This window comes from Equus caballus, chromosome 14 (genome assembly GCF_041296265.1).
Source record: "Equus caballus isolate H_3958 breed thoroughbred chromosome 14, TB-T2T, whole genome shotgun sequence".
NCBI classification, from domain to species: domain Eukaryota; kingdom Metazoa; phylum Chordata; class Mammalia; order Perissodactyla; family Equidae; genus Equus; species Equus caballus.
The window spans coordinates 46,132,649-46,151,233 of NC_091697.1; the positions used below are offsets into that span (position 1 = coordinate 46,132,649).

Genomic DNA, 18,585 nt, shown 5'->3' on the forward strand with positions numbered 1-18,585 from the left:
GATTGTGAGCCTGGTAAATCTGAGTTTGTGTATGGTTGCAAATCAGGATTTGGCTTTGAGATTAACACAGCTGAGCCAACTAGGTTTACGTGCAGAAGTGGGACAGAAAGACTTTCGTTGGTGACGCTAACTCAGGAGTTAGTGTGGGTAAAGCAGGGTTCGTGAGTGAGGCAAGTTCTTGAGGGTGAATCTGGGGGCTGTTGGGCGAGCGGGAAGTGTGTCTGTGTGTGTGTGTCTGTGTGTCTGTGTGTGTGTGTGTGTGCACGCGCGCGCGCGCCCAGTTGGGATCTCTCCTTTCGATGGGCCATCAGGACGCGTGAGCCTGCGAGGCCGCGGTCGGGTCCGGGTGCGCGGAGGGGCGGCCGGCCGGCCGGCAGGGCGGAGAGGTGCGGGCCGGGGCGCGCCGCTGTGCCGGCCCCTGCGCCGCGCGCTCGCGGCTCGCTGGGGACTGGCAGGAACCGGAGCAGCACTGCCGCCTCTGGCGCGAAGGCTCAGGCGCCTCCTCCCGCCCCAGTCACTGTGGCTCGGCGCAAGCTGCCGGCGGCTGCCCTTTCCGCCTCTCGAGAAGAAAGCCCGCGGGCCGCCGCCGCGCTTGAACCATGGCCTCGGGCCGAAGGGGCTGGGACAGCTCCCACGAAGACGATCTGCCCGTGTACCTGGCCAGGCCGGGCACCACGGACCAGGTCCCGCGGCAGAAGTACGGCGGCATGTTCTGCAACGTGGAGGGCGCCTTCGAGAGCAAGACGTTGGATTTCGATGCCCTGAGCGTGGGGCAGCGGGGCGCGAAGACTCCCCGCAGCAGCCAGGGCAGCGGCCGCGGCTCGGGGAGCAGAGCCGGGGTCGAGGGGGACACCCCGCGCAGGGGCCAAGGCCGGGAGGAGAGCAGGGAGCCGGTGCCCGCATCGCCCGCGCCCGCCGGGGTGGAGATCCGGAGTGCCACAGGCAAGGAGGTTTTGCAGAACCTCGGCCCCAAGGACAAGGTAAGGAGGCCCGGGTCTCTTCCCCTCCTGCCCTCGTTCCCTTCTCAGCCCTGAGCGCCGTGGCCCATGCACAACTTTCTCCTGCTCACTTTGCATGGGGGTGGGGGACTAGGAAAAGGAAAAGGGCATCCTCTGCCGAGCGTAGCGTGACCTCCTAACCGGGACCTGGTTTCGCGCATGTCCCCCAGTCGCAGCATCTCGGTGCGCGCGGGACCAGGGTGCGCGGATCCCCCTGCCTCCTTGCCGCACCTCCGGCCCTCGGTTCTGGGTGGGTGTGTCAGCCCGGCCAGCCCAGGAGGGCATCGTGATTTCCAGCCCTTCACTTCGTGCGAGTAACCAACAGCACAATTATCTTGGCCCCCCACCCTGGCCATAGATTAAATCTCGACCCGGGTCACCAGGGCAGAGGGCAAACTGGTGCTGGGAAAATGGGGTCATCTCCATAGTGCCCGGATGAAAGGACAGGATGGGCGGGCTCCTCTCTCACTCTTCAAACATCAGCTCTGTCCCTGAAACTTTTGGGTGTGGAGTCACTAGACTAAACACCCGAATCTCCGTGCCTCGCTTCTGTCCCGGATCAACATTTCACATCTGTGTTTGTAAAGAGTGTATTTGTGTACGTAGCTTGGCGCAAAACTGGGTACCGCAGGGATCCAGCTGTCTCTGGGAGAATGTCATTGTATTTTTAAAAATAGGCGAGAGTCTTAAGAGTGCATATTAAAGTAGCACGAACTGCAGATTCCCTGCTGCACTTACATGTGCCAAAGCCAATTTCTTCTGCATGTGCATTTTTGAGAAACTCGTGTCACACTGAACTGACTTCAGGTATGATGTTGAAATCCAGCTTGCCCTGATTTGTTTATTTCATAGAAAATCAAAACTGTGGTTCAGAAAATTCAGGGCCTGGGCAGGGCTGCATTATTCAAAGTTCAAACTGACGCTTTTGAGTTGGGGAACAATACTCATCACATGTATCTTCCTTGTCTAGATAAGGGCTGCAAAATCCACCCGCATGTATTATTCTGCACTAATACTGTTATGAATAATAACCTGAAATGGAAATGTCTGCCTCAGAACAATTACAGTTAATGCTTACCCAAGTTTTAGATATTTTTCCATTAAAATGCAGCTAGCCAGGGAGAGGACAGCGCATCTCTCCACTGTTTGAGTTTTGGAAGTTTAAAAAAAACAAACAGACCTGTAACTATTGATACCATGAGGGAAAAGAAAGTACTGAAGTTAGTGGTGTTTAAAGATGCCATTGGGAAACAATGTCCATATCCCTTGGAATCACTCATTTAGTCTGTGATTTTCACATCATCCTTAAAATATGGGATTCCTCTAGGCCCTGCTCACATCACCTTTTAGGAAAAACTTCTGATATTTTGGAAGGGCTTTAGCTGATGTCTAAACTGAAGAATGGCCCTTACGAAGTTTATTGCCTCTCTTCGGGTCTGACTCGATCAGTATTGAAATCTTCCCTTCCTGACTCTGAGGGGTGGGGGAAGTGATGGAAAAGGTTGGTAACAATTGCTGTGAGTCAGTGCTATTCCCTGTGCTGGAACACCCCTGATGTAAGCCAGATAATATGCCTGGTTTGCAAGATTTAAGAATGGTAACTAGAGAAAGGGAAAATGTGCCTCCTTTAAACCCAGCAATTCTGTCGTTTTCCTTCCTTTTGCAAACCCTATACTTTTGGCTCCTAATTGAAAAATAATAATACAACCTAAGCATCAGCAGGATTTCCAGCGCTACGTGGTTATTTGTAAGTTCGGGCTTGCTGTCGGCTTCATCCAGGCCATGTTATTATCTCTAATTTGGTTGAATCACACTGTTAGAAGACACGCAGAGGTTATCTACTTCTGTACTTCATGATTATTTCCTTCAGGATAGGCATTGTGTGCTGGGATTTTTCTTTGTGGCTGAAATGCCTGGCACATTGGAGGTGTTCAACATAGGTTTGATGCATTTGATACAAACCTCCTTAATTAAGCCATTTCTTTTCCTACATAGATGTGAAATGTTCATCTGGCCTCTGTTTAAATACTGCCATTTTCAAAGAGCTTGCTACTTCATGAAGCAACATTTGGGCAACTTTACTTTAAAAAATTAAGATAAGCCCAAATTTGCCTACTTGTAGTTTCTGCAAACTATTCTTAGTTCTGACCTCTGGAAATATTAGAATAACTGTGTTTCCTTATTCTGAGATATTTTAATGATTTTAAGCATGTGAGTTTGTGTATCTGTCAGAAAAGTCTGGGTAAGGCCACAGTAACAAACAGTCCCCAAATCTCAGTGGCTTAATCCAACAGTAACAGTTTACTTTTTGCTCCTGCTACTTGTCCAGCACGGGTCAGCTGGGCAGCTCTGTTCCTCATCGCCCCTCAGAGACCTGGATTGATGGAGGTTCCATGTCCACACGTCCATAGTGGGAAGAGCAGGTGGCACATTGCTCACAGACTCTTAAAATCCCCCACTCAAGTCACAGACATGACTTAGGCTCACATTTCATTGGCCAGAGCAAATTATTTGTCCGTGTCCAACTTCAAAAGAATTAGGAGAGTGCAATTTTACCATGATCCTAAAGACAGAGATTAGAAATATTTGCAAAATAGCTTTAATATCTCTCCCAGATCTGGGATGGACTACTGGGGCGAAACCTGGCTCAACCCTTACAAATTGTGAGAGTGAAAGAGGGTACCTTATCCTCTGTGTGTCAGTTTTCTCATCTGCAAAATGTGGATGACCCTGACTAGTTGGCACATAATAAGTAGTCCATACATGTTAATGACTATTGCTCGTTTATTTCTCCTGCACTTTATGTGTTTGAGGGCAATTATCACATTCTCCCTAAAATTCTCTTTTTTAGCCTTGTTCTTCCTAGCTTCTTCAGCTATCCCTTGTATGAATCTTTCACCATTCTGATATACTTTCAGGTTGCACTATATTTTGTAAATATTCTTCCAAAAATACCCAGAACTGAACGCAGCACTGCAGATGGGATACCGCCATAGCAAAGTGCATTAGGCTAGTTAGTTTCCTTGATTTATACACAGCATATGCTTCTGTAGTACAAGATTACACCTGATAATTCAACAGCCATGTCCTACTGTTGTCTCCATAGTAAACGCCATGTCATTCAAACCTTCAGAAACTTTTCCACATGATCCAGGACATCTCCATTCTAAGATGGTACAATTGAACTTAAAAACAAAAGGAAAAAAATACTTTAACTTTAGGATTTTATTTTTCTTCCCTCTAGAATATTCATCACCATCTTTGCTCATCTTTCTATTATATCATGATAATTTTGAACCTTAATACAGCATCCCAACCTACAGCTTTGAACCATCTGCAAATTTGATAATAAGTACCTCTTTTTGAGCATTTTCTTTGTGCCTGACATATATATAGAGAGATATATCTTTATCTTTTTTCTCACAGAAAATGATTTTACAGATAAGGAAATTAAAACCCAGAGAATCTGTGTTGAGTCCCAAATCACATGAGAAGTGGGGACCAGAATTCAAACTGATTTTTCTGATTCCTGAGTCCATCCTCTTTCCAGATTGGGAGACTGCTTCTTGATTTTAATTCGATGAGCCTGACCATTGTGTCTGCCCCTGACGTGTTACTGTAATGCAGGGCAAGGACAGATGTTCTGGTCACTGTTCTAGAAACCTTCCTCCATCTTGCCACCAGCCCATTCAGGACACTTGGAGATCAGTTGCTCAGCCTTTGAGAACAGTTGCTGCAAAATCCTTATTCTTCCAAGTTGCTTCTGAAGCTATGGAAAGAGATACTTTAAAAAATGTCTTGAGGGGTCAGCCGGGTGGCGTAGTGGTTAAGTTTGGTGTGCTCTGCTTTAGCAGCCAGGGTTCATGGGTTCGGATCCCTGGCGCGGACCAATACCACTCATCAAACTGTGCTGTGGTGGTGTCCCACATACAAAATAGAAGGAGATTGGCACAGATGTTAGCTCAGGTCCAATATTCCTCAAGCAAAAAGAGGAAGATTGACAACAGATGTTAGCTCACAGCCAGTCTTCTTCACATGGAAAAAAAAAAAGAAATGTCTTGATAAAAGAAAAATATGCTTTGTCTCTGGCATACCTAATTATTAACTCCTACCTTAAGGAAATGAGTTTAGTTAATAAATGAATAAGTTATGAAACAATTAAATAACAAAAGTGTTGGGCAGAATAAAAATATAAAAACTGTCACTGAGTTATACTCTGAATGCCAAATTCTAGGTTTGAGGTATCACTGGGTGTTTATATTGTGGTTCTGGACCTACCTGTAAATGCTTTGTTAAATTATGTATTTAGATTTGTTCTCATGATAGGCATTCATGTTGCCAAAATCCTCCACACAACTTTTTATTTATAATTTTTGACAATAAGTACATAAAAATAAATTCTACATGAAACGTAAATATTTTTCACAATTTCTCAAGATGGTTTCCATGCATGCAGAATTTTCCTAGCAGTGAAAAAAATCACTAAAGGGAGGAGAATTATGATATATGGTCTGCCAAGAGCAAATGATACTGCAAAGACTCTGTCATCCAGAGAAAACAAAATAATGACATTATGATTACATGGGTCTGTTGATAACTCCCTTTCAGGAGCCCTGGGTCGTTTTTAGTTCCCTGCCTCACACATGGGCCACTTTTGTGCAAGATATTTCCCTTATGAAGTCAGCAGGGGTTTTCGGTCTAGGAGGAGAGAATTTGAAACGAATGAGATGTGGCTCTTACCTTTAGACCATTTGCCTTCTTTTGTCCTGGGCAAAGCATTTTCAAAATGATTCAGAGAAATTGAAGCTCTCCTCCTTACCCTGCACAAGGGAAGACAGCTGGAAATAGAATTCTGGGTTTACAAAGGCTTCTCTAGTCATCAGAATCCAGACCCTGTAGTGTAAATGAACTTCACAAGGCTGCTCTGACAAATGAAAGTTTGCACTTAGGCTAGGACAAACAGCTCTTGCTCACCTGGCCCTCAGGCCACACTTGAATCTGGGAGTATATTTACTTACCCAAACTTGGAAGTGTTTGAAATCTTTCAGAACTTTGGTTTAGTTTGACAGTAGGCATTTGAGGAACATAAAAAGTGTACCTTCTAAGTAATGCTGCGATTGGCAGAGTTCCCTCAAAGTAATGGTCCCTGGAGACAGGGTTTTCAGACGCCTCTTGTAAGTAATGTTGTAGACGGCCGGAGCACTGTCTGTGATGCTTTTCTGTCAGCGATTTCTCTGCTGATTCTCTTTATGATTAATTTCCACTGGGCTTTATCCCTACAAATAATGTTCCTGTGAGACAGTGGGTAAAGCTTGCAAGGAATAGGAAATCTGGCTGAGGAGAATGCAGTCTGTGACTGGAAACTCAGCCCTCCATTTTCGAGAGGAGGCAAAAGGTCTATTTAGGTGTGTAAGCACTTTTTACAATTAAACTTCTAGGAAAATGTGGTGTTAAAATTTATCCGTTCTCTTGACATGGACTCATGGCATTCAAAAAACAGTTCTACTCGATCAAAAACAGTGAGACGAGGCAGGAAAAAAAACCTGAGCAAAGCATCAGCAGTCTCAGCTTTAAGACCCAACCTTTCACCAGCTGTACAACTGGGCAAGTTACCTCCCTTCTCTCTAGACTTTAGTTTCCTCCTTTCTATAATGAAGGGACTGGACCAGATGGTCACTATGGCAGTGGTCTATAAACTTTCTTGATTGTGCACTTCTATGCAAAATTTTTTGAGCATGCTCTCTCTCTATGTATATGTATATATATGTACACACGTAAAATAATTCACACATGTAAAATAAATTACATAGACAATGTATGAATATCCTATGACATATAAAATACAAATAAAAAGTACAAACTAAAAAAGAAGAGATAGCATCATAGATAAAAATATAAATCCTGACTTTTTTTCTTGTACCCAGTGGCCCACCCAGTTGGGCGAATGCTTTTAAGTCCGTGATCTTTAGACCAAAGCCGTCAGTCAGCAGTTCTAGTATTATAGTCATTAATGAGTTCACTGTCAGCCTGAGTTCTTGAGGGATATATGCTCTTTAATGGACCAGTTGCTAACAGAAAAGTTGAAACCTGTTGAAGGCTTGCAGTGAGGCTACAGACTGGGTCAGTGTGCTCTCTATAAATATATATGTGGGGTCGGGCCAGCGGGATGTGCTTACAAGGGTCACGGTAACTATAATGAAGAATCTCCAAATCTCCCTTCATCCACTAGTTTCTTCTTTACTCGTTTATTCAAAAAACATTTATTAAGCACCAGCTATGTGGGTGCACAATCAAAAAGTAATATTGAAGAAACAAAGATGAACCAAATAGGCAAAGAATAGGAAAATATAAACTTCGTTTCCTCATAATCTCCCAGAGAAAACTGCTGTGAACGCAATAGGGATTTTCTTCACATCTGTGTATAAGACACACGTATTTTCATTCCAAAATAAAAGTGAGACCATGCAGTATTACTTGTTTTTAAACTATTTTTTACTACTTTTTAAAAAATTTAATAAACTTTATTCTTGAGAGCACTTTTAGGTTCATAGCAAAATTGAGTGGAAAGTACCACGATTTCCCATATTTCTCTTGCCCTCACACTTGCCTAGCCTCCTCCATTATCAACATCCCCCACCAGAGTGGTACATTTGTTACAACTGGTGAACCTACCTTGACGTATTGTTATTATCCAACGTCCATCGTTTACAATAGGGCTCACTCTTGGTGTTGTATGTTCTGTGAATTTTGACAAATGTATAATGACATGTTTCTACCATTATAGTACCATACAGAGTATTTTCACTGCCCTAAAAGTCCTTCGTGCTCTGCCTGTTCACCCCTCCCTCCCTCTAACCTCTGGCAACTACTAATCTTTGTATTGTCTCTGTGGTTTTGCGTTTTCCAGAATGTCATATAGTTGGAATCATACAGTATGTAGCCTTTTCAGATTGCCTTCTTTCACTCAGTAATATGCATTTAAGGTTCTTACGTGTCATTTCATGGTTTGCCAGCTCATTTCTTTTCAGCGCTGAATAATACTCCATTGTCTAGATGTACCAGTTTATTTATCCGTTCACCTACTGAAGGACATTTTGGTTGCTTCCATGTTTTGGCAGTTAAGACTAAAGCTGCTATAAACATGCATATGCAGCTTTTTGTGTGGACGTAAAAATTTTCAGTTCATTTAAGTAAATACCAAAGAATGTGATTGCTGGATCTTGTGGTAAGAGTATGTTTAGTGTTGTAGGAAATCTCCAAACTGTCTTCCAAAGTGGCTGGACCATTTTGCATTCCCACCAGCAGTGAATGAGAGCTCCTGTTGCTCCACATCCTTGCCAGCATTTAGCATGGTTGCTGCTTTGTATTTTGGTCATTCTAATAGATGTGTAATGATATCTCTTTGTTGCTTTAATTTACAATTCCCTAATGACATACCATGTGGAGCATCTTTCCATATGCTTACTTGCCATCTGTATATCTTTTTGGATGGGGTGTCTGTTCAGATCTTTTGCCCATTTTTAAATTGCGTTGTTCATTTCCTTATTGTTGAGTTTTAAGAATTCTTTGCATATTTGTATAACAATCCTTTATCAGATGTGTCTCTTGGAAATGTTTTCTCCCAGTCTATGGCTTGTCTCCTCGTTCTCAGAGCAGAAATTTTTGATTTTAATTAAGTCCAGCTTACCTATTATTTCTTTCATGGATAGTGCCTTTGGTACCTAAAAAGTCATTGTCATATCCAAGGTCATCTAGGTTTTCTTCTATGTTTTCTTCTAGAAGTTTTATAGTGTTGCATTTACATTTAGGTCTGTGATCCACTTTGAGTTAGTTTTTGTGAAGGGTATTAAATCAGTGTCTAGATTCGTTTTGTTGCATGTAGATGTTCAGTTGTTCCAGCATCATTTGCTGAAAAGGACTATCTTTGCTCCGTTGTCTTGCCTTTGTTCCTTTGTCAAAGACCAATTTACTTTATTTATATGGTCTATTTCTAGGCTCTCTATTCTGTTCCATTAATCTATTTGTCTACTCCTTTGCCAAAACCGATCTGTCTTGATTACTCTACCTTTATAGTAAGTCTTGAAGTTGAGTAGTGTCAGTTTCTTCAAGTTTCTCACTATTAAGTATGATGTTAGCTGTAGGTTTTTGTAGATGTTCTTTATCAAGTTGAGGAAATTCCCCTATATTTTTGATTGCTATGAATTTTTGTCATGCATGGGTGGTGGATTTTGTCAAATGCTTTTTCTACATCTATTGATATAATATGTGATTTTTCTTCTTTGTTTTATGTGATGGATTAGATTAATTTTCTAATATTGATCCTGGCTTGCATACCATGGGTAAAACTCACTTGGTTGTGGTGTATAATTGTTTTTACACACAGTTGAATTTGATTTGCTAATATTTTGTTGTGAAGCATCTATTTATGAGAGATGTTGGTCTTTAGTTTTCTTCTAATGTCTGTCTGATTTTGGTATTAGGGTAATGCTGACCTCATAGAATGAGTTAAGAAGTATTCGCTTTGCTTCTGTCTTCTGGAAGAGATTGTAGAGAATTGGTATAATTTCTTTCTTAAATGTTAGGTAGAGTTCACCAGTGAACCCATCTGGGTGTGGTGCTGTCTGCTTTGGAATGTTATTAATTATTAATTAAATTTCTTTAATAGATATAGGCCTATTCAGATTGTCTGTTCTTTTGTAACTTTTGGCAGATTGTGTCTTTCAAGGAATTAGTCCATTTCATCTAGGTTATCAAACTTGTGGGCACAGAATTTTTTGTAATATTCTTTTATTATCTTTATAATGTCTATGGGATCTGTAGTAATGTACCCTATTTAATTTCTGATATAAATACTTTGTATATTCTCTTTTTTTTCTTAGTTATCCTGGCTAGAAGCTTATCAATATTATTGATCTTTTCAAAGAAATAGCTTTTGGTTTTGTTAATTTTCTTTCTTAATTTCTTGTTTTCAATTTCATTGATTTATATTCTAATTTTTATTCTTTCTTTTCTTCTGCTTACTTAGGTCTCATTTGTCTTATTTTCCTAGTTTCCTAAGATGGAAGCTTGGACTACTTACTTTAGGTCTTTCTTCTTTTCTAAAGTATGCATTCAGTGTTATAAATTTCCCTCTAAGCACTGCTTTAATTGCATCCCATGAGTTTTGATATATTGTATTTTCACTTCTGTTTAGCTCAAAATATTTTAAAATTTCTTTTCCTCTTATTCATTTCACTTATACATAAGCATACATAAACATATATATACACAGACACACACACACACACATAATTGAATACATTGTTGCTGTTAATATTTTGAATAAACTATTTTATGTTAAATCAATTAAGAATAGGGAAAATAAAAGTTTTTATTTTATCTTCACTAATTGATTCTCCAGTGCTCTTCCTTTCTTTGTGTAGATCCAAGTTTTTGACCTGTATCATTTTCCTTCTTTTAACTTTTTAACTGAAGAACTTCTTTTAACTTTTCTTACAGGCAGATCTACTGCCAACAAATTGCCTCAGAGTTTGTTTGTCTAAGAAAGTCTTTATTTCTCCTTCACTTTGAAGGATATTTTGCAAGGTCAGAATTCTAGGTTGGTGGGTTTTTCTCTCAACATATTAAATATTTCACTCCATTCTCTTCTTGTTTGCATGGTTTCTAAGGAGAAATAGGATGTAATTCTTATCTTTGCTTCTCTAAAGGTAAGGTGGGTTTTTTTCTGGCTTTGTTCAAGATTTTTTCTTTATCTCCAATTTTCTTAAACTTGAGTATGATATGCCTATGTATAGTTTTTTTGGTTTGGCATTCTCTGAGCTTCCTGAATCTGTGGTTTGGTGTTTGACATTAATTTGGGGGAAATTCTAGGTCATTATTGCTTTAACTATTGCTTCTGTTTCTTTCTTTCTTCTCCGGTATCCCCATTATGTGTATGCCATATCTTCCGTAGGTGTCCCATAGTTCTTGGATATGCTGATCGTTTTTTTCAGTCTTTTTTCTCTTTTCTCAGCTTTGGAACTTTCTATTGTTATATCCTCAAATTCAGAGATTCTTTTCTCAGCAACGTCTAGTTACTAAAGAGTCCATCAAAGGCATTCTTCATTCCTGTTACAGTGTTTTTTATTTCTAGCCTTTTTTTTTGATTCTCTGTTAGAATTTCTCTCTCTCTACTAAATTATCTGTCTCTTCTTGCATGTTGTCTACTTTTTCTGTTGTAGCCCTTAGGAAATAATCATAGTTTTTCTAAATTCCTAGTCTGGTAATTCCAACATTCCTGCCATATCTTACTCTGGTTCTGATGTTTGTTCAGTCTCTTCAAACTGTGTCTTTTGACTTTTAGTATGCCTTGTAATTTTTTGTTGAAAGCTGGACACGATGTACTGAATAAAAGGAACTTCAATAAATAGGCCTTTAGTGATGTAGTGGTGAAGTGTGGAGGGACGGGAAGTGCATAGTGCTGTGATTAGGTCTCAGTCTTTTGGTGAGCTCTTGTCCCTGGACTGTGGGCTTCACCAGCGCTTCTCAGTGCTCGCCTCCCTCAGGTGAGACAGGATGGCTGGAGGGGGCTGGAGTTGTGTATTTTCCTTCTCCCACGTGGAAGGTTAGAGGTGGCTAGTGCTGGGTATTCCTCCCTCCTCCTCGAGTAGGTTAGGCTCTGGTAAAATAATTTCTCCTGAAGGCAGGCCTTGTTAAGAAGAATAGAATGCTCTGGTGTATTTCAAAATAGTTCATTTTCCCCTGCTCCTGCCAGGAGCAGGAGGCGATTTTTCTCTGATATTCACCTTGAAGACTACAGAACTGTGAGGGCCCTCCAATAACTGGGTCCTCCTGGAGTCTTGAACTCTCAGTTGTCCATATGGGGCCTCCAGCAATTTGTCAATCACAGCTCTTCCTGCCTGGTGCTGGTTCCCATGGGAGAGTTTGCTTCTGGGCTTCTGTTCAGGTGAGTTTTGATTCTCTGTATCTGCCTCTCGGTGGCTCCAGGTTTAGGGGCAGTGGTTTTTACCCTGTGACCTCTCCTTTCTGCTGGATCTAAGATTTGTTGATTTGTCACTTTGTTCAGCTTTTTACTTGTTGCTAGAATGGAGTGGCAACTTCTTAGCTCCCTACACGTTGGACTGGAAACCCTAAACTATTTTTTTAAACTTAAGTTATTCTGGCACCCTTACAGAGCATCAAAGACTTTCCAAAATATAATTACAATGGCTAGATACTCCATTGTGATTTATCACGTGTAATAACTAATTCCTTTTCATTGGACATTTATGTTTTTGTCTTTAGTTTTGATTTCACTTTTACTTTCTCTTCTTTTGCTATTGTAAGTAAGGAAGTCATAGACCTCCTTCTAGCTAAATCTTTGTGCATATTTATTTCATTACCACTTGGCAATGGAAAATTCCTAGAAATGGCCACATGTGGTGTGGTCATGCTACAGGAACACTGAGCTGGAGATAGTTGCTTCCTCTGCGCCACTTCATGGGCAGAACCTTAGGGTATATAAAGCCAGGGAAGCCTCTTGTGTAAATTCTGTAAGAAAGAAGGATGCGGCCTGGGCCACACTGCTCAACAGCAAATGAGATGAAGGGGCCATAAGAGCCAGGTAAATGAGGACAAAGTAAAAGACATGTGAAAAAGATTTTAAATCTTAGCTGGAGATAAAAACATAGAAAGAAAGTTAAAGGTTGTAAAAGGAGATCCACTGAAAGAACAGAATTTTTCTCTACCAAAGTAGATCTCACCATAATCTCTTAGAATTTTACTTTCCTTGTGTTTGGGGGCACAAATATGAGGTTCAAGGTTTCTTCTAAGAAAAAGTTCCGTGTATGAGTACTAATTTATGCAAGGCACTGATGTCTCTAATCCTCACGATAACTCTACAAAATAGGTATTAGCATCTACATAGTCTGGAAGAGAAACTGAACCTCGGAGGGTTTACTTCACTTCCTGTAATCATACAACTAGAAATAGACAAAGGCAGGATTTAAGCCCAAGGACTGTCTGGTTGCTTTTCGTATACCACTTTGCTGTTCTCCTTTTATATGGTGGCAGTTAAGCACTGGTTCTGAATGGGGTCCAGCACCTAGAATTGGCTTGGCTAAAAGGATTATCCAAAATAAAATGTCTGCTAGTGGGACTTTCTGGCAAGTGAAAGGATGGGGCTTACAGATTCAAAACAGGAAAGCAGAATTTGGTCCAGTCCAAAAGATGAACACAGTAGCTAAAGCAGAAAGCATCAGAGGCCATGAGGTCCTAGGAAGAGGCTGGGAGATAGAACAAGGGAAGGAAGAAGTGGAGAGGGACTGAGTCAGTTGTCATGATATGCCCTCAGTGCCTAATGATAATTTTTATTGTGTGCTGTAGCTTGCTGGTGGGTTGGCCTGATTTAAAGGCACTTGCTAAGGCCACATAGTATTCAAAACATTGTGGCAGAGATAGGGCTCAAATCATGACCCTGGAGCCCATGCACCACTATTCTAGACAGTTTCTATTGAAGGCAGAACCACTTGGTTTATTTCCAAGAAGCTAGTCTATATCCAAAGAGAAAGGATGCAATGCTTATGTTGAGCTGGAAGTGGGCTAGGGAGGGGCTATTGGCTGTTTTTCTCAGACTAGCGTTCCCACATCCTGTCACTTAGATAGAAATAAATAAAACCAATGAAATGGAAAGTTGTGTGATAAATGGACAGTGAGTGAGAAGGAAAAAAAATATACAGTTGATGAATGATGATATCTCACACACTTGGTAGGGAGGGAAAACCTTTCCAGAGATATAGTTTTCTCCTACACACCACCAGGGGAGAGTCAGGAAGCCGGTCAGTGATACACAGGGAAATTTTTAGTGAGATTACGGGGTAGGGAGCAGAGAGTTTGAAATGGATGTGGGGTATTTGAAATGAAGGCAGCATCTGATTTTGCGTGCTATCAGATAAGAGTTTGCAAATAAAGGATGAGATGTCCCTCAATTGGCTACAACAGGAGTCTGTAAACATTTTCTGTAAAGGTCCAAATAGTAAATATTTTAGGTTTTGCAGGCTATAAGCCATCTGTTCCAACTACTAAACTCTGTATAGCAAAAGCATCCGTTGACGATATGTAAATGATGGGTGTGATTTGGCCCAAGGGCAATAGTTGGCCAACCCCTGGTCTTGAATACAAGAAAAGGGGCACAGGAGTGTGTGTGTGTATTTGTGTGTGTTTGCATGTATGTTGGAGTGGCAGAGTGAGTCATAGCAACTTTTCAGTATGAAAAGATTCAGACATTGGAAGTGGATGTGATAACTTTGCAAAACAGTCTAAAAGGCTCAACAAGAAACACCTGTTCTCTTTTCAGGATGTCTGCGATTGGAGGAGGAAATTAAAAATAAATACATATCTGACAATGAAGAGGAGAACAATGCAAGATATTTTAGAGAATGCAAATTTATGATGTGGAGGCAAGGCTTTATAAAAAACAAGGATAGGAGAAAGAGGGAGGTTGAAGAGGATAACCTGGAAATGACAGTGGGAGAGAAAGAAAGAAAGGAAGTCTGAGTGAGTGGGAAGAAGGAGGTCAAGCTTAAAATAAGGCTTTGCTGGAGTGCTAGAAAAAGGAGAAGTGTGAAGGTGTCAAACAGCCTGGAGCTGCAAAGAGGAAAGGTAAAGGTAGAAAAGAGATCTCTTGGAGTTGTTAACAGAGCGTGGCGTTGTTACGTGAACAGGGAGAATGCTGGGCTCACTTAAGGTGTGTTAGCAGATTAAAAATGTGGACTAAAGGGAACTAAAATAATGACTTGTCCAATAAAAATGTGATAGGAGTTTTCGGGGAAAGGGTGTACTTGGAAGGGTGTTTATTACCTTTTGGGACATGTGTGCTCATGAATTCAGCTGGGGCTGACTCCACTAGACGCACGCAGAGAGTCCGTGGCCATCCATGCGCTCTTTCAGTCATTGGTTCTTTCATCCATCGATGGGTCCGGCACATATTTACTGCGAGTCTACCATGAGTCCCTCCAGGGTCACAGCAGTCAGAGATCTGTCAGGTACTGGAAGGGATCACGTGGAAGAGGTGATGGCAGCTTCAAAATGAGCCCTCAGAAGATGGGCATTGGGCCTCCTGCCTCAGGCCAGAGGAAGGAGAGGGAGGGGCAGCACAGGAAATGGATATTCATGAAAAGATTTCTCTATCACAAGCCAGATTCGTCCAACTAGACTGCAGAATCTAGAGCTAGAAGCAATTTCACAGATTATTTTGTCTTTCCTCTATAATTAGGAGAACTGAGACCTCCACAGGGAATAAGGATGAGAAATGAAGATTACTGAGTGCTTATTATATGCCGGGCACTGTTTTTGTTTTTTACTGTGGCAAAATATAACATGAAATTTACCATTTTAAAGTACAATTCAGTGGTATTAAGGACCTTTACAATGTTGTACAGTCATCACCATTATCTTGTTCCAGAACTTTCCCATCACCCCAAAAGAAAACTCTGTACTCATTAAGTAGGCATTCTTCTTCCCACCTCTCTCCAGCCCCTGGCAACCATCAGTCTGCTTTCTGACTCTACAGATTTGCCTATTCTGGGAATTTCATATAAATGGAATCAACAATACATGCCCTTTATATTTTATCTGGCTCTTTTACTTAGCATAATGTTTTCGAGTTTCATCCATGTTGTAGCATGCATCAGTACTTCATTCCTTTTTGTGGCTGGATAATATTCCATTGTATGAGTATACCACATTTTGTTTATCCGTTCACCAGCTGATGGACACTTGGGTTGTTTCCACTCTTTGGCTGTCATGCATAGTGCTGTGCTGGGCACTTTTTAAAGCACTTTACATTTATTAATTTAATTCTGTTCACAAAAGTCCTTGGAGGGAAATTCTATAATTATACCTATTTTACAAATGAGAAAAGAAATTAGGTCACATGTCCAAGTTACCCAGTTAGTAGAAGGGGTTTGGGGGTGGAGATAAGATCCACATTTCCTATTTCCCAGCCCAGTGCCCCTTCTCTTCTCTTTCCGCTCTCAGCTCTGTAAGGCAGGACACACCACTCTGCTCCTGTCTGCTCTTCCTCAGTGTCCACTACAGTCATGTGTGCTCAGTGTATTTGGTGTAAATTAGGCAAATTAAACCCCTCTGCTGAATAACACATAAGAAACAAAGGCAGGACTAGAGATTATTTATAAGAAGTCACTCGTTGTATTTTAATATTAAATATATAAAACCACTGATTCGGTAACAGGATACTGTAAGTAATTTATAGCATATTCATATGAAAGAATATTACAGAGCCATTAAAACGATGCTGCAGAAGTGCAATGGCGTGAGAAAGTGTTCCTGGTTTATTTAGTCCCTCAGGCCTCAAGGATGGCATCATCTACTCCTAGGGTAGGAAAACTGAGGCTTGGAGAGGTTCAGTAAGCTGCACGAGCTCAGACAGCCTGCAAAGCCAGAATTCTGTCTAAATTCCCAAACCCACGCTCTAAGCCACAGTAAAAATTAAATGGAAATTTTACAGAATCTCTGCAGTGGTACATTTCTGAGCAGTGGGATAATGAACTTGTGTTTCCTTCTCTTATTTCAGCGGCATTTTCCACATTTTTCTACAGTGACTTTGTATTGCTTTTGAAATTGAATAAAAGCATTACATTTTTTCTTATAAAGAAGAGAAACCTGCTCAAATTAACCTCAAAACATAGTTGACTAAGAAAAAAGAGATTAAACCTCTCATGGGAGAAAACATGGCCACAGCAGAAGTCAGGAATGGTGCTGGTGAGAAACCCTAAATGGAGGTACAGTTTTGTGGTTACTTTTTCACCATCTCAGCATTTGGGAACTATTAATGGATGCTGACCATTCCTTTTCCCTAAATAAGCATCTCTATTTCCCAATTCCTTACAAAGTTCTTCTGATGATTTGAGAGAGCAGTTAACAAAACATGCCCAATCGTATGCAGTGGTAGCCTGGTCTCGGGTGACGTGGTGGAAATTTGAAACATTTAGGTATTTAAGTTACCCCTCCATTCTCTAACGTCTATCTAAAATTTTACCTTGCTCTCATTTCTGACTATTTGCCAGTGAGCACTTGCTTGGGGCCTGATTTTTATCTTCTCTGTGTAGTCTCCACAAAGGATTTGAGAAATAACCCTTCTTCATATTGTTAATACAAAAACAATATTAGTTTGTTATTGTTTCTTACTGTTGATAGGAACAACCACGAAAACTAGTCATTGTCTCTAAGGTCTTAGTTTGTTGATATTTAATTTCAAATTTCCCCTTTCAAAAGTCCCATCTCCTTCATTCAATCAGTAAAGATGTGTCTCCACAATAGCTGTAATATTGTCATAATTTCCATAGAAACCAGTCTGTAAAGCTGCAAACACAGGATTACACCCTCCCTGCCGGCTGAGGCAGGAAGGCCAGATGGGCTCCGAAGGGGAAAAGGCCCTCAATGAGACATAAATCACTTGGTGCCGGTGTGGGGGCGGGAGAGACAAAAGGGGTAGGTGGGGGAGGAAACCACTTTAGGAGGAAAATTGTGTTTCGTGCAGTCTTTGCCACAGGGTGAAATTCCCAAATGAAGTGGCCAGCAGTGCAGGCTCTCTTCCAAGGCCAGTGTCTGGACCTGGTTACTTGCTAGTGATGATGCTAATGAGGCTGGAGACGAAGATTTCTTCCTATGTGGGCTGCTGACTCTGTTGGTCAGACATAAGATCCTGGTCAGCTCCGGTGTGTATGAAGATATCGATAGAAAGGAACATGTAATGCCATCCCTGTGTGTCAGGCTGGACCCTTCCCATGAGTATTTCTTTGGACCTTCAGAGCATCCTGAGAGGAAGATATTGTTACTCCCATTTTACAGATGAGGTAACTGGGCTGCTCTCACTCCCTCTCCTTCAGACCTCAGCTTCGTCTTGAGTGTTTCCAGGGACCTTTCCCTGGGTCCTCAAAGCCGAGTGAGGTGTACCTGTGTACTCCCTAATGCACCCCTATTCGATACTTATCATTCTGTATTAGAAATTCTTGTTTACTTCTTCCCCACTAGCCTGGTGCCCTTTGAGGGCAATGCCTTTAGTCCCCAACACAGTGATTGACTCACAGTAGGTGCTCAATACATATTTTTAAATGAATGAATAAGAAAGTTTCAGTAACTTATTCAAAATCTACCTTTTTCACAGTTGTATCCCTGGGAGTTAGCACAGTCCCTGGCATATACTAATATTTGCGTTAAATGAAGTAAATTTCAAGTAAATGAATGAACATCAACTAGCTCCCTGCACAGTCTATCGGGGAATGACGCCAGGCTTTTCTGACTTCAGGCACTATGCTACATTAGTTGGTTGGGAAGATCATTGTCATGTCTGGCCAGGCAATTGAGAGTGCGTGGCCTCCTGATAGTGGCTTGGTGCTGTCTACTTTTAGAAGTACGTCTCATTATATAACCATCCTTACACTTATCTGAGGCCACTCCCAGCCTGGTGGAAAGAACATTTGTCTGAATGCCAGGAGAGCAAGAGTGAGACCTGGTTTTGTTACTCTTCTGTTACTTGCTGTGTAATTTTAGCCAAATCCCTTACCTTTCTGGGCCTTAGCTTCTCCGT

General features: G+C 41.4%; 1 protein-coding gene across 1 annotated transcript in view; it reads left to right on the top strand.

Annotated features, from left to right (window-relative positions):
- The first annotated feature begins 316 nt into the window (after positions 1 to 316).
- DPYSL3 (dihydropyrimidinase like 3) overlaps positions 317 to 18,585 on the top strand; it is a 110,224-nt gene continuing 91,955 nt past the window's right edge. The window contains exon 1 of the mRNA XM_023617480.2: positions 317 to 980. Coding sequence (XP_023473248.1) covers positions 600 to 980 — 381 coding nt within the window. The 5' untranslated portion in view covers positions 317 to 599. The remainder of the gene's footprint in view (positions 981 to 18,585) is intronic.